Source organism: Trachypithecus francoisi, unplaced genomic scaffold, assembly GCF_009764315.1.
Source record: "Trachypithecus francoisi isolate TF-2019V2 unplaced genomic scaffold, Tfra_2.0 Lachesis_group0, whole genome shotgun sequence".
Classification (NCBI taxonomy): domain Eukaryota; kingdom Metazoa; phylum Chordata; class Mammalia; order Primates; family Cercopithecidae; genus Trachypithecus; species Trachypithecus francoisi.
The window spans coordinates 130,777,539-130,803,681 of record NW_022681453.1 but is presented as its reverse complement, the minus strand read 5'-3'; the positions used below and the strand labels follow the sequence as shown (position 1 = coordinate 130,803,681).

The following is a 26,143-nucleotide window of genomic DNA, read 5'->3' as shown; positions in this document are numbered from 1 at the left end:
GGGTACCGTGCACAAGAGAATTCTGGTCTCTCTTCCTCTTCTTATAACATCAATCCTATCCAATTAGGACACCAACCCTATGACCTCTTAATTACCTCCTAAAACCCCTGTTTCCAAATAGAGTCACACTGGGGGTTAGAGGGTTTTTCTTTTCTTTTCTTTTGAGACATGGTCTTGCCCTGCTGCCCAAACTGGAGTGCAGTGGCGCAATCTCAGCTCACTGCAACCTCTGCCTCCTGGGTTCAAGCGATTAGCCATACCTGGCTAGTTTTTGTATTGTTGTAGACATGGAGTTTCACCACATTGGCCAGGCTGGTCTTGAACTCCTGACCTCAAGTGATGCACCCACCTTGGCCTCCCAAAATGCTGGGATTACAGGGATGAGCCCCCATGCCTGGCCCCCACCTACTTTTAATTAATGCATTCCTGCTATATTTTAGGTACCATTTAAGTTTCCAGAACTCCAGAAATTTTTTCAGAGCATGGTTAGGTTACCTGCATTTTAAAAATAAATAAAATTCCTCACACATTCCCTGGGAAGGACCAACAGTTTAAATGTCAAAGTCCAAGAAGTATGATAAATTCACATATGAACCCTGGCATGGGGCAAACAAACAGACAAAAAATCTGTGTCTCTCTTTTTTTTAACTTTTATTTTAAGTTCAGGGGTATGTGTAGGTTTGTTATATATGTGAACTTATGTCATGGGGAGTTGTTGTACAGATTATTTCATCACCCAGGTGTTAAGCCTAGTATTCATTAGTTATTTTTCTTGATTCTGTCCCTCTTCCCACCCTCTACCCTCCAGCAGGCCTCCGTGTGTGTTGTTCCCCTCTATGTGTCCATGTGTTCTCATCATTTAGCTCCCACTTATAAGTAAGAACATGAGGTATTTGGTTTTCTGTTCTTGTGTTAGTTTGCTGAGGATAATGGCCCGCAGCTCTGTCCATGTCCCTGTAAAGGACATGATCTCATTCTTTTTTATGGCTGCATAGTATTCCATGGTATATATGTACCACAGTTTCTTTATCCAGTCTACCACTGGTGGGCATTTGGGTTGATTCTATGTCTTTGCTATTGTGAATAGTGCTGCAATGAACATACACGTGCATGTGTCTTTATGGTAGAATGATTTATAGTCCTTTGGGTCCTAATCCTTACAATAAACTTAAAAAATAGCTATTAAAATCCCCATTTCAGATGAGAAAACTGGAGGTCATGGAGATTAAATAACATGTCCAACTCCTGGGTTGGTGGAGCTGGTGTTCAAATCCTGGTCCATCCAATGCTATAATAAAACCTACATCCTTTCTATCCTGTTCCCCTGCTGCCAAGGTGGAGGCTAAATATCTGGAAGTCGAGTCTTGGGGAGGGAGCAGGAAAAGCAGACTCCAGAAGTGAGACAGAGTCCTGAAATGAGGGAATTCAAGGCTCCCAGCTGCATCTGGGAACCCGTGGACATTGGGTTCAGCTGCTGGGGTGAGAGGCAGCTACAGGAGCCACTTGCACTTCCGGCAGGTATCTGGGCCTCAGCTGGCCAGGCCAGAATGTGGGACCAGGCTCCAGGCCAGACAAGAGCCAGTGTGAGAATCAGAAGCCCTATTTGGGTGCTGGGAAGAAAGAAAAAATGAAGCTTGGGAATCCCACAATGCCCTCAGATCAATCACCTGCACTTTGAGCGAATAAAAGCCAATAAAACAGATGTGGGGCTGACTTCGGGGATCATGGCCGGGCGTGGAGGAGCAGGGCAGTTCAGTTCAGCTCGGCAAGTACTGATGAAATGTCTGATGCGCAGAGGGTGCTGGAGAACAGAGAGCCACCAGCCCAGGACCTGACCTTGGGAGACCCCCTATTCTGTGAGGGCCAATGAGTCTGAAAGGGGATCTCTTTAGACCTGGAACCAAGGGTCCTGTTACAATTCATATTCACACATTTCTCTTCCAGGGCCATGTTCTGCAACGATTTAAAGGAAAAGTATGAGAAAAGGATCATTATTAAAGGGGTTGATGCTGAGACCATGCACACTCTCCTGGACTACACGTACACCAGCAAGGCGCTGATCACCAAGCAGAACGTCCAGCGGGTCCTGGAGGCTGCTAACCTCTTCCAGGTGTGTGAACAAACTGGCTCAGTGCTCTTCTCTGAAGCAGGTGAACGCAGTACTTCTCCAGAGGCCAGACCTGGTCTAGCTCCCAGGACTGTACCTGCAACATGGACACACACACACACACACACACAAACACACACACACACACCCGGCTGGGCTTGTGCTTACTTGAAAGTTAGAAGATGCTCTTTTGGATAATTTCTGAGAGGTGGTGAGATAGGGCATTGACTCCTCAATAAGATGAAGACGGGGAGCTTTGTGCCTAGAACCTACGCATAGGTCCTGACTCCAAGAACAATGAGTACAACTTGCAGAAGCTTAATTGGAGCCAGTGGCTCTTCTGTGGTTTGGGATTACTGATGTCTCCTGGTTTCATCGAGGGTGGTGTTTATGTTTCTGTTTTCTGTTCTCCTTTCAGTTTTGGGTGGCTTTTCAAAAGAGCTATAAAAACTTTTTAAATAGTAAATACTACAATCTTTTGTAATGTATGTTTCAGATATTTTCCTACTAGTTACTTGACTCATCATTTTAAAATATAGCTTTTTTAATGTACAAAAGTTTAAAACTAGTATTTAGTCATAGCTATTGGTCATTTCCTGGAAGACTTTTGTCTTTGGTGTGCATTTTTAGCCTTTCCCTTGCTTGATCATATCCTTATTCAATTTCATTTAGTCTTGTTATGTTTACAACTTTAATATCCTTTTTTTTTTTCCAGACAGAATCTCACTGTGACACCCAGGCTGGAGTGCAATGGTGTCATCTTGGCCCCCTGCAACCTCCGCCTCCCGGGTTTAAGTGATTCTCCTGCCGTAGCCTCCCGAGTAGCTGGGACCACAGGTGCATGCCATCATGCCCAGATGATTTTTGTATTTTTAATAGAGACGGAGTTTCACCATATTGGCCAGGCTGATCTCAAACTCCTGACCTCAAGTGAGCTGTCTGCCTCGGCCTCCCAAAGTGCTGGGATTACAGGCATGAGCCATCGTGCCCGGCCAACTTTAATATACTTAGAATCACTTGGCATAAAATATTTTTCTCCATTCCCCCCACCCCCTGCCTCATGTTTTATTTTCTCTCAAGTGATGAACTTCCATAGAGATGTTGGTTTTAATGAGAAAAGTGGGAGAGGACAGACATGGTGCAGAGACAGAGGGAGCTTTATTTGTTGCTGATTTCCCTATTCCGGTAAGCCCTTGCCTCAAAAAATCCCAAATATCTTTTACTTTCTAGGCAAAAATTAGTAAGTTTCTTTCTGAAGTGATTGTACTCAGTTTCCTTATGAGTGTCAATTCTTACGAAAATAAGAGAAGATTGCTGTGGGTTTCCAAATATCTGTTTAACCCATTGATTTCTGTTGACTCTGGGTTACTTGCTATGAAGTCTCAGAGAAAACTGGGGTCATTTTCAGGTTTCAAGGCATCGTAAAGGACAGAAGTTTATAGGTTGTTGAAATAACTCTGTGGTTTGTAAAAATTATTTATTTATTTATTTATGATGGAGTTTCGCTCTTGTTGCCCAGGCTGGAGTCCAATGGCGCAATCTAGTCACACCACAACCTCTACCTCCTGGGTTCAAACAATTCTCCTGCCTCAGCCTCCCGAGTAGCTGGGATTACAGGCATGTGCCACCAGGCCCAGCTAATTTTTTTTGTATTTTTAGTAGAGACGGGGTTTCACTATGTTGACCAGGCTGGTCTCGAACTCCCAACATCAGGTGATCTGCCTGACTTGGCCTCCCAAAGTGCTGGGATTACAGGTGTGAGCCACCACACCCGGCAAAAAATTATTTATTCTTTTGAATGGATAAAACATACTCCCATTCCAAATTCAGAAATCCGGAAGGGAAGCAATGACACTCTGCCTGTCTGCAGTGTCCTGCTGCTCTTCATATTCCATGCCTATGGCAGTCTATCTGTGCATAGCACTCCCACTCAGGCCTCCAGTTTTTCTAACACAACCTAGTGACACTACACATCCCATTTTGCCTCTTACTAGTTTTACTTCACACTGTATTTTGGGATTGCCACAGGTCTGTGCGTGGAAACTACCTTGTTCTTCCCAATGGCAGCATAATATGGTTGGGGTCACATTAGCTGTGACACATGTCCAGTTATTGGTAATGAGATCTTATAAGGCAGAGTGGCAGAGTGGAAAGAACACGGGCAGGCAGACCTGGGTTTAAGTCCTGGGTCAGTCACTTATTTGCTATGTGGCTATGGACCACTTACTTAAATTTTCTGAGATTCAGATTTTTCATTTGTAAAACTAGGCTGATAAACGTCCCACCTTCCAGGGAGCGTTATTATGAGATTAGATGAGATGATGTTTTTAAGGTACAGCATACTTCCAGGAATGGAATTTTCTTCCCATCAGTTGTGTGGTTTTTACTTTACTTTGGATAGTTTGTGCCTTGGATAAACGGGACTGACATTGAGCTATGAGAACATTTCCTTAAGGCATTCCTAAATATTTGCCCCCCACTACCCCCTCCGTTACGATTGTAAGAGACCATGTTTAAAAGTGTTTTTGTTTTTTTTTCCTTTTTGAGAGAGTCTTGCTATGTTGGCCAGGCTGGAGTGCAATGGCACAATCTCAGCTCACTGCAACCTCCCAGGTTCGAGCAATTCTCCTGCCTCAGCCTCCCGAGTAGCTGAGATTACAGGCATGTGTTACCGCTCCTGGCTAATTTTTGTATTTTTAGTAGAGATGGGGTTTCACCGTGTTGGTCAGGCTGGTCTCGATCTCCTGACCTCGTGATCAGCCCGTCTCGGCCTCCCAAAGTGCTGGGATTACAGGCGTGAGCCACCGTGCCCGACCAAAAGTTTTTTTAATCATGTTCATAGGATACATGATTAGAAAGATGAAACAAATCGGTGCTTTATTTTAATTAACTCAGGGTTATAGGTAGAGAAAAGTGTGCCAGTGATGGCATTTTAGCTGGTCCTTTTAGAACATCTGCAGAAGCCCGTACCGCCTCTGTAGGACTGAAATGAACAGGAATCAGATTATCCCGGTGCTCCCCGCCCCACCCAGTAATAAACGTTTCTTAATTTTCACACCATCGGTGTGACTCAGCTGCTCTCAGTGTCTTCCTGTTACCTACCAATTGCTTCTCTCCCAGCATTTCCTGGTCCATGAAGAGACAATCTGATGACCAAGCCAATCAGCTCTATCGCTGTTGGGAAGAGCTTTTCCTACCAGGCCAGGCAACGTCGCGAGCTTCTGGCCAGTTTACAGCGTAGGTGCCTTGGGTTTACGGACCAATCAGCAACACCACGAAACAAGACAGTTTCTTTTAGGAGGAAACTTTGGGTGTGGCAGGTACTGATTGATCTGCCCACTAGAGGAACTTTGCAGTCATCTGGCCATAATGTATTGGCCAATCATGAGGAGAAACACATTTTCCTCAACTGGCTTTTGGAAAGGTAAAAGTAAGAGAAGCATCTAAGAGGAAAGGCCCGAGGGACCTGTTCCCACATGAGGTAGGATCTTTGAAATGAATGCCACCCAGCAGGGGCTCTAGAGAAGCCAAGGGCCTCCCTTTCCTTAACTGGACCATCAGGCTTCTGAGTCATAGGCAAGCAAGCCAGCCCCAAACTATGAACCTGGGACAACGACTGTAAGGACTTGGCAAAATTTTTCCGTCTTGAAGGAGAACGATTTCTCAATCAGGGCACTGCCATGTTTGTTTGAGAAGTTTGCCATGTTTGTTACTTTCATTTTTATTATTAAAAACTCATGAGGCTGGGCACAGTGGCTCACGCCTATAATCCCAGCACTTTGGGAGGCTGAGACTGGTGGATCACCTGATGTCAGGAGTTCCGGACCAGCCTGGCCAACATGATGAAACCCCGTCTCTACTAAACATACAAAAAATTAGCCAGGTGTGGTGGCAGGCGCCTGTAATCCCAGCTACTCAGGAGGCTGAGGCAGGAGAATCTCTTGAACCTGGAAGGGGGAGGTTGCAGTGAGCTGAAATCACGCCACTGCACTCCAGCCTGGGCAACAGAGTGAAACTCCATTTAAAACAAAACAAAACAAAACACCTCATGACATGTAACCAAATACTACCTGTACCCCAAAAACTTATGGAAAAAAACCCACAACTCATGAAAGAGTAAGGGATTGGGAGCTTATCTGCAGGCAGCAAGAAGATGTGAGGTCAGGGAGACCATCCTCACCTTGCATTTGATCTGGGATGGAAGGATCCCTATGGTACATAACAGTTGGTTAGAAGCAGCAACTTACGAGAAGAAAACCAGGCTGAGTCCTGTGGCCAAAGTGAGGAAAAACGGGGGATGCTGGAGTGGGAGCTTGGTCATTTGGCCTGGGCCTAAGAAGAGCCCATGAGGGGCCCCCACAGTACCCTCTGGGGCGGAGACATGGTGGCAGTTAGAGAAGACTTTGGTGAAGGTCCCAGTGTTGCCCAGGCTGGAGTGCAGTGGCACCATCTCAGCTCGCTGCAACCTCTGCCTCCTGGGTTCCAGCGATTCTTCTGCCTCAGCCTCCTGAGTAGCTGGGAGTACAGGCATGTGCCACCACACCCAGCTAATTTTTGCATTTTTATTAGAGACAGGGTTTCACCATGTTGGCCAGGCTCGTCTCGAACTCCTGACCTCAGGTGATCCACCTGGCTTGGCCTCCCAAAATGCTGGGATTACAGACCTGAGCCACCGTGCCCAGCCGGTAGTGACTATTTTGCCTGAACTACATCATTTAAAGTCATGTAGGTCTGGCCAGGCACGGTGACTCATGCATGTAATCCCAGCATTTTGGGAGGCGGAAGCAGATCACCTGAGGTCAGGAGTTCGAGACCAGCCTGACTAACATGGTGAAACCCCTATCTCTGCTAAAAATACAAAAATTAGCCAGGTGTAGTGGCCGGCACCTGTAGTTCCAGCTACTTGGGAGGCTGAGGCAGGAGAATCGCTTGAACCCAGAAGGCGGAAGTTGCAGTGAGCTGAGATCGCACTATTGCACTCCAGCCTACGTGACAGAGTGAGACTCCATCTCAAAAAAAAAAATTAAGGTAGGTCTTTTTACCCGCAATGTATAGATGAAGGGCATAAAATTCAGCAATGTTAAGGAAATGTTCAAGTCTTCACAGCTAATAAGAGGGGAGCCTGGATTTGACTCCTGTGGTCCTGTGTATAGCCTGTGTGTTCTCCACTACACATGCTCTGTCCATGCCTCAGAGTGACGCCTGAAACAAGCCATCATCCGGAAGGCAGCTAGGGCCTCCAGGAAGGGTGTCCTCAGGCAGGACTGCCCAGTGCAATATTCTGAGAACCAGCAGTGCTCCGTGAGAGTGTGTCGGGGACAAGATTGGCCCAGCACCCTCTGGGGAACCTTGGACGCTTGGGGCCACCTGTCGGGGAAAGAAAGAGAGATCAGACTGTTACTGTGTCTGTGTAGAAAGAAGAAGACATAAGAAACTCCATTTTATTCTGTACTACAAAAAATTATTCTGCCTTGAGATGCTATTAATCTGTAACCCTAGCCCCAAACCAGTGCTCGCAGAAACATGGGCTGTGTTGACTCAAGGTTTAATGGATTTAGGGCTGTGCAGGATGTGCTTTGTTAAAAATGTGTTTGCAGGCAGTATGCTTGGTAAGTCATCGCCATTCTTCAGTCTCAAGAGTACCCAGGGACAAAATGCACTGCAGAAGTTCGCAGGGACCTCTGCTCAAGAAAGCCTGGGTATTGTCCAAGGTTTCTCCCCACTGAGACAGCCTGAGATATGGCCTCGTGGGAAGGGAAAGACCTGACCATCCCTCAGCCAGACACTCATAAAGAGTCTGTGCTGAGGAGGATTAGTGAAGGAGGAAGACCTCTTTGCAGTTGAGGTAAGAGGAAGGCATCTGTCTCCTGCTCCTCCCTGGGAATGGAATGTCTCGGTATAAAACCCAATCATACATTCTAATTACTGAGATAGGAGAAAACCGCCTTATAGCTGGAGGTGAGATATGCTGGCAACTATACTGCTCTTTACTACACTGAGATGCTTGTGTAAAGTCAAACATAAATCTGGCCTACGTACACATCAAGGCACAGCACCTTTCCTTAAACTTATTTATGACACAGAGACCTTTGCTCACATGTGTTCCTGCTGACCCTCTCCCCACCATTACCCTATAGTCCTGCCACATCCCCCTCGCCGAAATAGTAAAGATAGTGATCAATAAATACTAAGGAAACTCAGAGACCAGTGCTGGCACGGGTCCTGCGTATGCTGAGCTCCCGTCACCTGGGCCCACTGTTCTCTCTCTATACTTTGTCTCTGTGTCTTATTTCTTTTCTCAGTCTCTCATCCCACCTGACGAGAAATACTCACAGGTGTGGAGGAGCTGGTCCCCTTCACCACCAAGTGTCCCCAGAATGAGTCTGCTGCTGGCTATTTAACATCTTTTGTTTTTATATTTCTCCGTGTTTGATCTCAATTGTTTATGCTTTTACTTTTAGGTATAACTTGCATTTAGTAAAATGTGTACTTCTTAAAGTGCTTCCAGTTTGATGAATTTTTACATGTGTATTTCACCATTCTACCATCAGTCAGATCAAGACTGACAACAGCCCTGGCATCCCAGAACTCTCCTTCGCAGCCTCCCTAGCCAGTCCTTTCCCGTGCTAACTACTGCTCTAACATCTCTTGCCGTGGGTTAGTTTTGCCTGCTTTTGAATTTCATATTGTTCTTTTTGAGTCTTAACTACTATAGAGGGTCTGAATCTTAGGCTACAAACTCAAGTGTGCCAAAAAGAATGTGATTTAACCTATTATTTTTCTGTTTTCTGGGTTTTTTTTTTTTTTTTTTTGATACAGGGCCTTGGTGTGTCACCTAGGCTGGAGTGTGGTGGCACAATCATAGCTCACTGCAGCCTTGAACTCCCAGGCTCAAGAGATCTTCCTACCTCAGCCTCCCAAGTAGCTGGGAATATAGCCATGCACCACTATGCCTGGCTTATTATTATTATTATTATTTAGAGACAAAATCTCGCTTTGTTGCCCAGGCTGGTCTCAAACTCCTTGCCTCAAACAATCCTCCTGTCTCACTCTCCCAAAGTGCTGGAATTACAGGCATGAGCCACTGTGGTCGTCCAAAGCTGTTATTTTTCTATCATTGAACTTAATTTCTATCCTGAGCTCTCATTCTACCAGTGGCAGAAATCATAGTTAATGACACAGGAAAGTTTAATCAATTCAGGATTCGGGTTGCTTACATAGTTCCAGGGGACATTTATACAGTGCCGGGCATTGAAAAAAGAGGCATCTGTCCTGAGCTTACCATGGTCATTTGCATTATTGGTCATGTGGCACCCACTGGAGCACCTGTGTTCCCATCAGTCTCTCTCTGAGTTTTCATTCCTTTCTCACTGACATCAACAAGTCCCCAGTCCTACCTGATTCTGGTCATCGGTCCTTGCAGGCTACTTAGCATTCTCTCTGTCCTGTTTGCAAAGCCTCTTCAGGTCTGCCAATCTTCTCAGCTCCATCTGTGCCCCTCTCAAGACACAAGACACTTTCATTCGCTCTCCTTTACAAATCCAGAGCTATAGGGGATGTGGAGCAACTACCATAGGGCCACTTTGTCTGGAAACAACACATGCTCATCTCATCTGTTACCACTATACTGGACTGCTGCTTTTCTTTCTTTCTTTCTTTCTTTTTTATTATACTTTATGTTTTAGGGTACATGTGCACAACGTGCAGGTTTGTTACACATGTATACATGTGCCATGTTGGTTTGCTACACCCATTGACTCGTCATTTACATTAGGTATATTTCCTAATGCTATCCCTCCCCTCTCCCCCCACCCCGCAATAGACCCCAGTGTGTGATGTTCCCCTTCCTGTGTCCAAGTGATCTCATTGTTCGATTCCCACCTATGAGTGAGAACATGCGGTATTTGGTTTTCTGTTCTTGCGATAGTTTGCTGAGAATGATGGTTTCCAGCTGCATCCATGTCCCTGCAAAGGACACGAACTCATCCTTTTTTATGGCTGCATAGTATTCCATGGTGTATATGCTGCTTTTCTGCTTTCAACTCGGCCATCAAGGCACGCGTTCTTTTGTTCTCAGATTCACAACCTATAAGGGACTTTTAGCATCCCCCTCACTCTGGAGATTTGGCCTGGGATGGGAAGTGAGGCATCATCTCGGGAACCCACCCCTGCTTCTCATTCTTTTGTTAGACAGTCTCTTTCTTGTACCTGTTCCTTGCCTGGGAATCCTTATTGCCTCTGGGGTGGGAAAAGCTGACTCTTGCTTTGTCATCCATTCTTCTGCGTCTCCTGTTTTGGTCTAAACTTGGTTGGTGCTCAGACTCTTTAGCCCTCTGGCTTTTGAGGCTGGAAGGGCTAGATTCTTACCACTAACTGGTATTTCTTTCAAAACCACTTCTCTAGTTTAAGTTCTGAAAGTCTATTTAGAAACTCAAAAGCCAAGAATTATCTTCTTTTGCCTGCTCTATCACCCCTTCCCTAAGTAAGCCTGTGTTCTGTTGCTGCCTATAGGTTGTAAAATACAGGAAGTTGGGTGTGGGGTTTTAATTGTAATGAAAATCCATATTGCTACCAGATTCTGACTTGAAGTACTCCCTACCTACCACAAATTACTAAGCATGTTCTAAGTGCAAGGTGTTTTGTGAGAAGCTGTTAGGAGAAAATAAAGATTAAAAATGTGGAGTACAGGTCACATTTATGTAGCAATTTTGTCCCCTACATATCCCATTTGATGTTGACGATGACTTTGTGGGCGAGCAGGCCAGGTAGAACCCTCACAATGAGCCTGCAAGGTGGGTTTTATGTTCTCATCACTTTCCAGATGAGAAAACTAGCTGAGAGAGAGAGAGAGAGAGAGAGGGAGGGGGAGAGAGAGAGAGAGAGAGAGAGAGAGAGAGAGAGAGAGAGTTCAGCTCATCAAGAGGTGGAGCTATGGGTGGAGTTTTCAAGTAAACCCAGAACTTCCGACTCCATATATCCACTTCCCTCCACTATCCCTGAAAGATTCTCAACAAGCCTTTAGGCCATTGGAGAAAACAAGTAGAACCCAAGGCAGAAAGGAGCGGACATTGAATTGGACTTCATAGGATGGGTGCCAGTAGGATCGGGAGAAAAGTATTCCAGGCAGAAAGAACCTGGAAGTAGACTTGTTTCAGCCTTCCCTACCCACCACCCCACCTATTGCAGCTGCCTGCGTTCATGGGGCTGCTTCTCTGCACTTGGCTTCTGCTTCCATTCCTGCTGCTGTGCCCTATACACACATGCGCGCGCGCACACACACACACACACACACACCACACCACACCCTGAGCATCAACCATGTCCCAGATGCAATCATTCTATTTCATCTTTACAACAGTGTCTCTCCCTGGTCCTTTCCTTGTCCCTGGGCTGCATCACTGAGCCCCAGCCATGCCACTTGCCCCTTGAATACGTGGGTCACATGTATTGCCTGTTGTGCTCTGCTAGCCTGCTGGGGCCACCACCGTCTTCTCTGGAAACTCAGGGGCTGTTTGCTGCTTGAATCTTGACTAAGCTTGCCACACTGATGGTCTTTTCCCCAGTCCATTTCCACAGTTGCCTCAGTCCTCCCACATCTGCCCCGCCTTAGTGAGTAGGTCTTTTGCAGGTCTTAGTTCCTTCCTTTTCTGCCCACTCCATGAGGCTTCCAGGAACCAGCAGATTTCTCAGCCAAGTCTAGAGCAAGGACTGAAAGGAGGGGCAAAGGGAGCAGAGGATGTCCCTCCTGGGGGGCTGTGAGGCATACTGCCACGGGATTGGAGCTGGAGCATCGCCCAGGAGAGGGGAAGAGAGGTAAGGATGGAAGATTAGAATCAATGGTAATTCACAAATTTTTAGCATGAAGACCCCTTTTAAACACCAATACAGACCTCACTGGAGAGGAGCTTTGCTTTTAGTATCTATTGCTGGAGAAGAAAAGTTTTGACAAAAAATTTACAATTGTCTGGGCACAGTGGCTCACACCTATAATCCCAGCACTTTGGGAGGCCAAGGGAGGCAGATCACTTGAAGTTGGGAGTTCAAGACCAGTCTGGTCAACATAGCAAAACACTGTGTCTACTAAAAATATTATATAAAAATTAGCTGGGCGTGGTGGTGCGAGCCTGTAATCACAGCTACTCGGGAGGCTGAGGAACGAGAATCACTTGAACCCAGGAAGTGAAGGTTGCAGTGAGTTGAGATTGCACCATGCACTCCAGCCTGGTTGACAGTGTGAGACTCTGTCTCAAAAAACAACAAAAATTACAATGAATTCAGAAACACTTTGAAATAAATTTAAAGTTTATTAATCTTATCACACCTTCACACATGCTGACTTGTTGGAGCTGAAGGTAAGAATATCAATGTCTTTATAGAATAACTCCAAGGCCATTTGGACACCATGGTCAATGGAATTGCTGATGTGGACTAAAATAGGACTTCAGTGATTCTGAAGTGGATTTGAAGGCACCCTGAGGGAGACGTGGAGTCACGTGGGTCCCCTAGGACCTCAGATTTTGAAGACCATCAAGGAGAAGCAGAGGTGGGCAGTGGAGATGAGGAACAGTCAGTGCATTCTCTTGGAGGCAGACACAGACACTTCTCGTGGGAACTGCAGCCATGTCTCAAGTGATTTCTTTGATTGTATTTTTAGCCTCCCTGTTTGAGAGTCAGGTGGCTGGCTGCAACCTTTTGCTCACATGTCCCCCCCAAACAGGAAGTTGGCTGTCTTTTGCCATTGTCTGTCATCTCTCAGCTCTAACAACCAAGTTCATGTGTCATCAGGACAGGCTGAGGCAGAAAATTTACCCTGAAGTCTTGAATAATCTTGAATGTGAAGAAGCAGAAGCACATTTAAAAGAAACCCATTTCTGGTTCCCATGATTGCCTTGCACATCATCAGTTTCCCAGCCATTGGTTGGGATCACGTGATGCTGCCCTACACCCCCTCACACCCAAAAGTGTTTATTGAAGTATATTTTGGAAGAACTTAGGCAACTTGGAGATTCCCCACCTGCCGCTGTCCTCATAAAGCCTCTTCAGACTCTCCTTGCATTTTGTTAGCTCAACAATGCAACAAGCTACAAAGGCAGCCCAATGCTGCCTGGAGCATCACCTGTACCGCCTCCTAGCCGTGTGAACTTGCATAGCTCTTTGAATTCTCTATTTGCTCCTCTATGCAAATGCTAATTATAACACCTTCCCTTTTTTTTACCTGTTAGATACAATACACTTGTTAAAAAATAAAATTTATTTGTTAAGTGAAATAATGACTGGGAACGTGTCCAGCTCAGATCTGGGTGCATAGTAAGTGATAAATATGTCCTTCCTCTGTTGCTCTTTCTCTTCTTTTTTCCAGACTTTGTGGTAGATGCTGCTAGGAATAAATACTCAAGTATGACCTAGAAGCTGCTTTGAGATGCTTGTCTTAACTGACCCTAGTACTCTTTGTGCTCCACAAAAGGGGCAAGCGAGGTGCCCAGTGGAGCACAGAGGAGGGAGGGATTCCATGTTGGGGAATAGGAGACGCCATCAAGGAAGAAGTAGCTTTTAAGAATGAACTTCATGAATAGGTAGGATTTCTCTACAAATTCTTCTTTTCCTTTTTATTTTATTTTAGTTTTTTAGAGACAGAGTCTTGCTCCATTACCCAGGCTAGAGTACAGTGGTGTGATCATGGCTCACTGCAACCTTGAACTCCCAGGCTCAAGTGATCCTCCCTCCTCAGCTTCCCAAGTAGCTGGGACTACAAGCATGGGACACCACACCAGGCTAATTTTTACATTTTTTGTAAAGACGAGGTCTCATGATGTTGCTCAGGCTGGTCTTGAAATCCTGGGCTCAATCGATTCTCCTACCTTGGCCTTCCAAAGTACTATGATTACAGGCTTAAGCCATTGTGCCCAGCCCTTAAGCCAGTATTGACCCAGAATTTTAAATGACCAGAGGTGGGGTTCCAAGCACAGTCTAGTCAGGACTCTGGCTGTCTTCCTGTCTGGCTCTTTTGACTTGGCTCTTCCTCTTGTGTTGGTTTTGTCCTCAGGTGGATGGATACCAGGGAGTAACTCACCTGTCCCCTGCCAACTAAGTTCCCAGAAAAATGCCACATGTGCAAATGTTCACATACTATTGTAGGGGTTCACAGACTTTCTGGATCCATCCATTGATCCCAGATGTAATAACTCTGAATCAAGCAAATAGACCTAGCCGGGTGCTGTGGCTCATGCCCGTAATCCCAGCACTTTGGGAGGCCAAGGCGGGCAGATCACCTGAGGTCAGGAGTTCAAGACCAGAATGGCCAACATGGTGAAACCCCATCTCTATTAAAATATAAAAAAATTAGCCGGGTGTGGTGGTGTGCCCCTGTAGTCCCAGCTGCTTGGGAGGCTGAGGCAGGAGAATCTCTTGAACCCGGGAGGCAGAGGTTGCAATGAGCCGAGATCGTGCCACTGTACTCTAACCTAGGCAATAAGAGTGAGACTCCATCTCAAAATAAATAAATAAATAAATAAATTAATTAATTAATTTAATTTAATTAAAAGACGAAGAAAGCAGCCCTATGTGGATAGCCATGGCTGTAATAGTCATGTCTTCCTCCTTATTGAGGTAAACTTTCAGGGGGATTTCTCTGTTGAAAATGGGGTGAGCTCTCCTGAGTCTTTCCTTAACAAGTTGGGCTTTGGAGTCGGACTTGTCTGGGTGAGGTGCATAGGATCATAACAGATGGTGATGATGGGGAAAGGCAGCTCAGGCCGAGGGATGGCAGGAGCATGGAAAGGCACTGCCACAGGGAGGCTTCAGGACTACTTGGAGAAGTGAGGAGATGGATGCGGTTGTGGCTGGGGTTCTGTCAGGGAGGGTCCTGGTGATGACTGACAGCCAGATTGTGGAAGATTGAAGGGGTGGAAGTAGGACTGTCCTTGGTTTCAGGCAGTGGAGTCCCTGGACTCTGGTCCATAGCATTTATCTCAAATGTCCTTTCACACTCCGTGTTGTATTATTTGGTTAGCGTCTGCCGCTTCCACTGGTCTGTTGGCTTCAAGAGGCACTTTGTCTCTGCTCACCTCTGTACACCCAGCACTAGTTGGGAGCCTCCTACATAATATTAATAGATGCTCACAGCCATAAAAAAGGATGAGTTCATGTCCCTTGCAGGGACATGGATGAAGCTGGAAGCCATCATTCTCAACAAACTAACACAGGAACAGAAAAGCAAACACCGCATGTTCTCACTCATAAGTGGGAGTTGAACAATGAGACACATGGACACAGGAGGGGAACATCACACACCAGGGCCTGTCGGGTGGTGGGGGGCGAGGGGAGAAAGAGTATTAGGACAAATACCTAACGTGTGTGGGGCTTAAAACCTAGATGACGGGTTGATGGGTGTAGCAAACCATGGCACACGTATACCTGTGTAATAAACCTGCACATTCTGCACGTGTGTCCCAGAACTTAAAGTAAAAAAAAAAAAAAAAAATACATGCTCAATTCACATTCGGTCCATACACAGGTAGCTGGATGGATGAATTGCCAAGTGGAGTGAAGAGAGACAAGTTTAGATCAATGTTTCTTCTAACAAGTGTGAGCTTCAGTGCTTGATTTGATTCTCCTCTGCAGTTTCTTTCTTTGCTCACCAACAGCCATTAAGCAGGAACAAGAATTGACATCTTGTTGGCTAGTCCTTCCTGTGTTGGGGCAGATCAGGTCATCTGAGCTTCCCAGTGACGTGTGCAAATGACATTTGGCATCTACCAAGCCTCTGTCCCCAACATACGTTATGTGACCTGGAGCAGCTTGAAATAGTATAAAAAACATGCATTTTTGGAATCAGAGATGACTGGTTCAAACTTTGCTTCTATCTTTCATTAACTGTAAGTCTCTGAGGAAATTTCTTCTCCGAATCTGGTTTCCTCAGGGATGATAATAAATACCTCCTTCATGGCGTTGTGGTAGGGATGGAATAACTCTTATAGTTAGTATGTAGAGTCTGGCCTATAGTAAGCGCTCTTTTAGTGTTTACCTTTTATTTTCTCATTGTGTCCTTTAAAAATCACAATAATGTGTTTATTTTACATATTTTTTCCTGAGTTTATAATGTTCATGCTCAGTATAGTAAAGTTGTCATACAACAAACTCTAAAAAAATTAATAATTTTATCTATAACCATTGCTAACATTTTGTATGTTACCTTCTAGTATTTTCTCTATGAATGAGAAAGTCGGTCTATTTTAAGTAGATATTTCCTACAGACAATTGGAGATGGTAGGAAGGGGTGAAGAGTGTAAAGTAATTCTCCCTTTCTTCCCTGAAATTGGATGGGAATTAGTGTGAGCCACTGTGCCTGGCCTCTGTGACTTTATTATATATATATAAAATATATTATATTATATATAAATATAAAATATATTATATTATATATAATACAATATAAAATACATAACTTATATATAAATATATAAAATATAATATATATTATATTTTATATAAAATATAAATATATAAATGTATAATATATAATATATTTATTTTATATATCTATAAAATAAAGTCACAGAGGCCAGGCACAGTGGCTCTCACTGTGAGCCACACTGTATATATGTATATTTATGAAAATAGGATCATAGGCCCGGTGTGGTGGCTCAAGACTCTAATCCCAGCACTTTGGGAGGCCAAGGTGGGTGGATCACCTGAGGTCGGGAGTTCGAGACCAGCCTGATCAACATGGAGAAACCTCATCTCTATCAAAAATAGAAAATTAGCCGGGTGTGGTGGCACATGCCTGTAATCCCAGCTACTCAGGATGCCGAGGCAGGAGAATCTCTTGAACGCGGGAGACAGAGGTTGCAGTGAGCCGAGATCGCACCATTGCACTCCAGCCTGGGCAACAAAAGCAAAATTCTGTCTCAAAAAAATATATATTAATGTACATAATATGATTTGTGATGTGCTTTTCTCATTTTGTCTGCAAATATTTCAGTTATGTCTGAAAGATAAGGATTCTTCTTAAACATAAACATGAAACCATTATTGCACCTAAAATGAATAATAATTGTTTCATTATCACCAACAGAGACAACTACTGTTCAGGTCTTATGTGACTTCCCAGAGATAGTCTAAGTACCTAGAAATAGCCCCTCACTCAAATGCTGGCATGGTGAACGCGGTATTTTGCACTGGGGGCTACCATTTAAGTGAGTCTCCTTTCAGCTCTCATAGATGTCTCTGTGAACAGGGCCAGATAGGGTTCTGGTGTCCAGTTCTGAGGGCTCACAAGGCTTGGTCTTTGTTGCATATTTTTAGTCCTTGAACTGAAAATCTGCCAACAACTAAACAGGTGTTAGCAGCCTCATTCTCAACTGTTTCCATGGTTGCTCATGCAAAGAGCAGAGCTGCCGGCAGTTGAGACCAGCAGACATGGGGTTCTCAGGCAGAATTCAGGCCTTCTCCAACTTTGCATTGTGTAGGGAAAAGAAAGAGAGATCAGACTGTTACTGTGGCTATGTAGAAAGGGAAGACATAAGAAATGCCATTTTGACCTGTACCTTGAACAATTGCTTTGCCCTGAGATGCTGTTAATCTGTAACTTTGCCCCAACCTCTTTGCCCCAACCTTGAGCTCATAAAAACATGTGTTATGTGGAATCAAGGTTTGAGGGATCTAAGGCTGTGCAGGATGTGCCTTGTTAACAAAATGTTTTAAGCAGTATGCTTGGTGAAAGTCATCGCCGTTCTCTAGTCTCGATAAACCAGAGGCACAATGCACTGCGGAAAGCCGCAGGGACCTCTGCCCTGGAAAGCCGGATATTGTCCAAGGTTTCTCCCCATGTGATAGTCTGAAATATGGCTTCATGAGATGAGAAAGACCTGACCATCCCCCAGCCCGACACCCGTGAAGGGTCTGTGCTGAGGAGGATTAGTAAAAGAGGAAAGCCTCTTGCAGTTGAGATAGAGGAAGGCCACTGTCTCCTGCCTGCCCCTGGGAACTGAATGTCTCGGTATAAAACTCGATTGTACATTTGTTCAGTTCTGAGACAGGAGAAAAACCGCCCTGTGGCGGGAGGCGAGACATGTTGGCAGCAATGCTGCTTTGTTATTCTTTACTCCACTGAGATGTTTGGGTGGAAAGAAACATAAATCTGGCCTACGTGCACATCCAGGCATAGTACCTCCCCTTGAACTTAATTATGACACAGATTCTATTGCTCACATGTTTTCTTGCTGACCTCCCCACTATCACCCTGCTGTCCTGCCACATTCCCCTTGCTGACATAGTGAAAATAGTAATCAATAAATACTGAGGGAACTCAGAAACCGGTGCAAGTGCAGGTCCTTGGTATGCTGAGTGCCAGTCTCCTGGGCCCACTGTTGTTTCTCCATACTTTGTCTCTGTGTCTTATTTCTTTTCTTAGTCTCTCGTCCCACCTGATGAGAAATACCCACAGGTGTGGAGTCACTGGTCCCTTCAACACTGACCCTTGAAGAAATGCTTTCTTTCTTTATGTATTTTGAGATGGAGTTTCGCTCTTGTTGCCCGGGCTGGAGTGCAATGGCATGATACCAGCTCACCGCAACCTCTGCCTCCCAGGTTCAAGTGATTCTCCTGCCGCAACCTCCTGAGTAGCTGGGATTACAGGCATGCACCACCACACTTGGCTAATTTTGTGTTTTTAGTAGAGATGGGGTTTCTCCATGTTGGTCAGGCTGGTCTCAAACTCCCAATCTCAGATGATGTGCATGCCTCGGCCTCCCAAAGTGCTGGGATTACAGGCATGAGCCACTGCGCCCAGCCTAAAAAAATGCTTTTTAAACTGACAATCCTATATGATCTGACACAGAAAGGTAATATTTTGCAATAGAGGTTGATCCAAAAAGTCAGGGATGTGTTCCCTGGAGTGCTCTGGAATAAAGTCCAGAGCCTAGGTCACCTTGGTCCACTCTTAGAACCAGTCCTACCCCACCATCAGCCTTCAGGCCCCATAGCCCCGCTCCCCCCAGCTCCTGCCATCCCTCCCCAGTCAGGTCTGTCCCATCCCTACTATCACCAGGATCTGCCTTCAGAAGGCCTTTCCCACCAGCTCCTGCCCCCTCGGCCTCTCCTTTCCTCTCCTTCCATTAATTGATCAACCCATGTGCACCGAGAACTTGACCCTATAAGGAGTCCAGTAGACGGGAAAGGGAGCTAGGAGGTTGAACTTGTTCAAAGCTAAGCTCCAGAGAACAACAAATAAGAATGAACCAATGCACTTGAGACATGTCATCTGTAAAATGGATATTACAAAATATAATGGATTTAACAGTGCTTTGTCATCTGCAAAGTGCCCTACAAGCATAAGGGACTTGAATTTTTAAGAGGACAGTGTTAACTTAAAAGTGGGACCTGAGAGCCGATCAATAATTTTACAAATTAATTTTTAATGACAAAAGTGGTACGTATTCATTTTAAAGGATATATAAATACATGAATAAACAAAAACAGAAAAATTCTCATAGTCTTATTAGAGTGTCATATCTTCTATTATTTATATAGTATATTCTATACTATATATTATCTAATATAGTATATATAGAATATACTATATTATTTATATAGTATATTCCCATGAGACTTGTTTCTGTGGGAGAACTATGGTCCCCTTGATGACAAATTTTGGCATGTGACTTACTCTGGACGGGTTTGCGTAATTGAAAATAGCGGCCGGGCGCGGTGGCTCAAGCCTGTAATCCCAGCACTTTGGGAGGCCGAGACGGGCGGATCACGAGGTCAGGAGATCGAGACCATCCTGGCTAACACGGTGAAACCCTGTCTCTACTAAAAAAATACAAAAAAATTAGCCGGGCGAGATGGCGGGCGCCTGTAGTCCCAGCTACTTGGGAGGCTGAGGAGAGAGAATGGCATAAACCTGGGAGGCGGAGCTTGCAGTGAGCTGAGATCCGGCCACTGCACTCCAGCCTGGGCGACAGAGCGAGACTCCGTCTCAAAAAAAAAAAAAAAAGAAAAAAAAAAGAAAATAGCATGCACCCCCTCTGAGCAGAAGCTTTAAAAACCTCTGTGTGGTTCTGCCATCTTTTTTCCCCTTCTGTAATGGGACCAGAATATCTCAGGTAAGGGCTTTCCATCTTCCTGGCCCTGGAATGAAGAGCCCTGTGAAGAACGTGTAGGGTGGGTGAGAGAGAAACATTTATTGCTGTAAGCCCCTGAGACGTGGGGGTTGTTTGCCATTGCAGCATAATTTGCCTTAAGATACCTGATAACCCAAAGAGATAACAACCATTAATATTTTGACCTACATGCTTTCATCTTTTTTCTGTGACTTTATTCTGTGTATGTTTTCTTTATAAAAATAAGGTAATAATGTACATATGATTTGTGACATGCTTTTCTCATTTTATCTGCAAATATTTCAGTTTTATCTCTAAAAAATAAGGATTCTTCTTAAACATAAACAGGAAACCATTATTGCACCTAAAATGAATAATAATTGTTTCATTATCAACAAATATTAGTCATTGTAACCATTTCTCCAACTTTAAAAAATATATATTGTTTAAATCAGGAATCCAAATAAGATCTATACTTTGCAGTTGGTTGATGTGTCTTAAATCTCTGTTTATCTTTAGATTTTCCCTCTCCTTCTCTCTCTCTTTTATCCCCTTGTAATGTATTTGTTGAAAAAACTGGACAAGTTGTTCTGTAGAGTTTTCCATAGTCTGGATTTTGCTGATCATGTTCCCATGGCGTCTCTAGCAGGTTCCTCTTTCCCCTGTATTTCCCGTAAATTGCTGATTAAATGTAGAGGCTTAATCAGATCCAATAAACAGATTTTAGAACTCAATACATTATAAACATTTTCCATTTCATTTAATATTCTTCTACAACATGTGTTTTAAGTATTTTAAGTATCTATAGAGCTGTCAACTGTATGAATGTATGATATGTATTTAGTTAGTCCCGTAAGTATCTCATTGCTTTAAGTCGACTGTATGAATGCATGATATGTATTTAGCTAGTCCCGTAAGTATCTCATTGCTTGAAGTCAATTGTATGAATGTATTATATGTATTTTAGCTAGTCCTGTAAGTATCTCATTGCTTTAAGTTGACTGTATGAATGTATGATACGTATTTAGCTAGTCCCATAACTATCTCATTGCTCTAAGTCGACTGTATGGTTGTATGATATGTATTTAGCTAGTCCCATAAGTATCTCATTGCTCTAAGTTGACTGTATGATTGTGTTATATATATTTAACTAGTCCCATAAGTATCTCATTGCTTTCAGTAGACTATATGAATGGATGAGCTTTAAGTCGACTGTATGAATGTATGATATGTATTTAGCTAGTCCTGTAAGTATCTCATTGCTCTAAGTCGACTGTATGGTTGTATGATATGTATTTAGCTAGTCCCATAAGTATCTCATTGTTCTAAGTCGACTGTATGAATGTGTTATATGTATTTAGCTAGTCCTGTAAGTATCTCATTGCTTTAAGTCGACTGTATGAATGTATTATACATATTTAGCTAGCCCTGTAAGTATCTCATTGCTTTAAGTCGACTATATGATTATATTATATGTATTTGGCTAGTCCTGTACTGTTGGATATTTAGGTTGTTTCCAATTTTTGGCTACTACACACAACTCACTGATAAACCTCCTTGTGGACTCACCATTTTCTGGCCTCCTTTCTGCCCTTTCTATTCCATCAGTTCCTGCGGATGGTGGATGCCTGTGCCAGCTTCCTCACTGAAGCCTTGAACCCAGAAAACTGTGTTGGAATACTGAGACTGGCCGACACACACTCGCTGGACAGTCTAAAGAAGCAGGTTCAGAGTTACATCATTCAAAACTTTGTGCAGATTCTGAACTCTGAGGAGTTCCTTGACCTGCCTGTGGACACTCTGCACCACATCTTGAAGAGTGATGACCTTTACGTGACCGAGGAGGCTCAGGTGTTTGAGACCGTGATGAGCTGGGTCCGGCACAAGCCATCAGAACGACTCTGCTTACTCCCCTATGTCCTCGAGAACGTGCGCTTACCGCTTCTGGACCCGTGGTACTTTGTGGAGACGGTGGAAGCAGATCCTCTCATCAGGCAGTGCCCAGAGGTCTTCCTGTTGCTCCAGGAAGCCAGGATGTACCACCTTTCTGGCAATGAGGTGAGTAGAAGATAAGAGGTGCTATATTTAACCAGTGAAGTAGGGAGTTAGCTAGGGACTTGCAGAGATGCAAGTGAAGCGGATTCAAAAATGCCTGGGCGACAGAGTGACACTCTGTCTTGAAAAAATAAAAATGCTGAGGGCATTAAGGAGAAAACACTGCCTGTTCATTGCTGGGTCGGGCAGTTTCAGAAGCCCTGATTCCCGATCTATGAAGCTGATGCCATGTGTTCAGACAGTTACTAAGTGCATTGGGTGACATGTAGAAATCACCCAGCACCACACCTGGCCCATGCCTTCTCTTCCCAGTTATGGAAGGGTGGCAGGTCGGGGGGCACACTGCACACAGAAACAAGAACGTGCCCTGGGCTGGGCGCGGGGGGTCACGCCTGTAATCCCAGTACTTTGGAAGTCCAAGGCGGGCAGATCACGAGGGCAAGAGATTCAGACCATCCTGGCCAACATGGTGAAACCCCGTCTCTACTAAAAATACAAAAAATTAGCTAGGCATGGTGGCGCAGGCCTGTAGTCCCAGCTACTCAGGAGGCTGAGGCAGGAAGATCGCTTGAACTCGGGAGGCAGAGGTTGCAGTGAGCCGAGATCAGGCCACTACACTCCAGCCTGGGCGACAGAGGGAGACTCTGTCTCAAAAAACAAAACAAAACAAAACAAAAAACAAGAACGTGCCCTGTCTAGTCACTATTCCATGGGGGTGCTGCTCTTCTTGCCCACTCTGGTGAAACGTTGCGACTCTTGGATATACTCTGACATCACTTTGATTTAGACTCTCACCATCTGAATTTCTGGAAATTTCTCAAAACTCATCTCCCTGCTCCATGTCTGGCCTCCCTCCAATTTATTCACCAGCTGAGAGATGTGAAACTCAAGTGTGATCCTCTTGCTCTTGGGCTTGCCTTCTCCATTGGCTCCCCATCACCTTCAGAATAAAGCCCATACTTCCTGCCTACATTCCCAGAGCCTGGTCTTGCATCATTAACCTCCTGCCTGCTTCTCTAGTGTCCTCTCCAACCTCCTGCTTCTGCTGTAGTCCTAATGCACAGCTTGTGGTTCCCCAAAGTGGATGTGCTTTTTCTGCCTCCAGGTCAATATGAATGTTGTTCAAGTGCTTTTCTCTTCTTCTTCATCTAGCTGACTTCTACTCCTGCTTCAAAACTCAATCCAAGCATCACTTTCTCCACAGACTTCTCCTTTTATTTGTTTATTTATTTATTTATATATTTATTTATTTATTTATTTATTTTTGAGATGAGGTCTTGCTCTGTTGCCCAGGCTGGAGTACAGTGGTACAATTGTAGCTCACTGTAGCCTCAACCTCCCAGGCTCAAGTGATCCTCCCACCTCAGCCATCCAAGTAGCTGGGACTACAAGCATGTGCTACCACACTCGGCTAATTTTAAATTTTTTTGTAGGGACAAGATCTCACTATGTTGCCCAGGCTGGTCTTGAACTCCTGAGCTTAAGTTATCTTCCCATCTCAGCCTCCCAAAGTGCTAGGGTTACAAGTGTGAGCCACCACACCCAGCCACTGTCCATGTTCTCATAGCACTTGGTGCATTGCTCCATCACAGCACCAATTGCTGCATGGAAACCATCTGAATTTATCACCTGTAAATATCTCTAGACTGGGAGCTTATAATAGTAGGAAATGTGTCTTATTGCACTTTTCATCTCTAGATCTTAGAAGAGAGTCCTAAGACTACTATATAGTGAATGAGTAATTAGTAAATGCTTGTTGAATGATTAAATTGGTACTATGAATGGTGAATAAACATATTATTTGGATCTACCTGGTTCTCCTTAACAATTCCTGAGGAAGATTTTTCTTCAGAACTTTATAAAGACAAGAATAAATTTAGTGGAGAGGAAGTAATGATATAGGGACAGTTTGTTAACAGTTTGTACACATGAAGATCCATACTTATATCTCACTATGCAATGGTTCTGGGATTAGCTACCAAGCTTTCTTCATTAGGCTATCGGTAGAAGCCTTAGCCAAACATGGCTCAGGAATTGTCTGAGGTTCTTTTGGAGTTTCTCCCTCTTTCTGTGTTCTTTTCTAGTTTTTTTTTTTTTTTTTTGTGGTCCTTAGATCCACTGTTCATTCATTCACTCTGCAAACATACTCTTCAATGTTTAGTAGAATTTACCAGAGCCTGGTGTTTTCTTTGTGGAAAGTTTTTAAACTATAATGTATATGTCTTTAATAGATATAGGACTATTTAGGATCTCTGTTTCTTCTAGAATGAACTTTGATAGTTTGTGCCTCAAAGAATTTTTTCATTTAATATAAGTTGCTGAATGTATTGACATAAAGTTGTTCAGAACATTCCTTTATTATCTTGTTAATACCTGCAGAATCTATAGTGTTGTCACATCTTTCATTCCAGATATTGGTAATTTGTGTCGGCCCTTTTTTTTTTTCTGATCAATCTGGTTAGAGGCTTACCAATTTTATTGATTTTTCTCAAATGACTAATGTCTAGTTTCATTTGATTTTCTCTATTGTTTTTCTCTTTTCTGTTTCACTTATTTCCACTCTGATCATTATTTTCTTTCTTTCTGCTTAGTTTGGGTTTAATTTACACTTATTTCTCTAGTTTCTTAAGGTGGAAGTGGAGATCACTGATTTGAGACTTTCTTTCTTTCTAATATTGGCTTTCATGCTATAAATTTCCCCCTTAAAACTATGTAAACAGCATCCCATGTGTTTAAGCATGCTATGCCTTCATTTTTTGCAAATAAATCCTGAACACCAACTCTATGCCAGATATGGCACCAGATTCTGCAAAACAGTCTGTGTCTTACCCAGGTACTGCTAAACAGTCTGTGTGTCAGAGAAGACGGGACATTTAACAAATGAAGGGTGATGAGTGGATTGATGGGGGAAGCCTAGGAAACCACATAGGTCTTACTCTATGCTGGATGTCTAGCAGACAGCCTGCATATAATTGCAGACAGGTCTCAGTCTCTGCAACTGCCCTCAGTTCAGCATTTATTCAGTGTCTCCCCTGGAATACTACACAGCCGTAAAAAAGAATGCAATCATGTTTTTTGCAGCAACATGGAGGCCATTATCCTAAGTGAACTGACACAGGAACAGAAAACTACATAATACATATTTTCACTTATAAGTGAGAGCTAAAGTTTGAGTACACATGAACACAAAGAAGGGAACAAAAGATACCAGGGCCTACTTGAGGGTAGAGGATGAGAGGAGGGTGAGGACTGAAAAACTACCGGCCGGGCGCGGTGGCTCAAGCCTGTAATCCCAGCACTTTGGGAGGCCGAGACGGGCGGATCACGAGGTCAGGAGATCGAGACCATCCTGGCTAACACGGTGAAACCCCGTCCCTACTAAAAAAATACAAAAAACTAGCCAGGCGATGTGGCGGGCGCCTGTAGTCCCAGCTACTCGGGAGGCTGAGGCAGGAGAATGGCGTGAACCCGGGAGGCGGAGCTTGCAGTGAGCTGAGATCCGGCCACTGCACTCCAGCTTGGGCGACAGAGCGAGACTCCGTCTCAAAAAAAAAAAAAAAAGAAAGAAAAACTACCTATCAGGTACTATGCTTATTACCTGGATGATGAAATAATCTGCACACCAAAGCCCCACGACATACAATTTACCTATATAACAAATCTGCACATGCTCCTGAACCTAAAATAAAAGTTAAAATAAATAAATAGCACTTTAAAACAATTTAAACATAAACAGTGCCTTGCTCAACTATACTTCCAATATTTTTGCTATTTTTGGTTCTGCTTCCTATCTTCTAAGTCCTTGAAATGCAGATGATAAAGGCTTTTCTCTGATATAAAAGGTCCCTACCCTGTCTTCTGCACAATTGCTGCAATGAAA

The 26,143-nt window shown here is 44.1% G+C and overlaps 1 protein-coding gene across 4 annotated transcripts in view; it reads left to right on the top strand.

Moving 5' to 3' along the window:
* KLHL6 (kelch like family member 6) overlaps positions 1 to 26,143 on the top strand; it is a 71,141-nt gene that overhangs the window by 27,813 nt on the left and 17,185 nt on the right. For 3 of the 4 annotated variants that reach the window (XM_033211840.1, XM_033211838.1, XM_033211841.1), the window contains exons 2-3: positions 1,945 to 2,110; positions 21,817 to 22,266. In XM_033211840.1, coding sequence (XP_033067731.1) covers positions 1,945 to 2,110; positions 21,817 to 22,266 — 616 coding nt within the window. Of the gene's footprint in view, positions 1 to 1,944; positions 2,111 to 3,101; positions 3,293 to 21,816; positions 22,267 to 26,143 lie in introns of those variants that run through there. The other variant, XM_033211842.1, reaches the window with a different exon arrangement.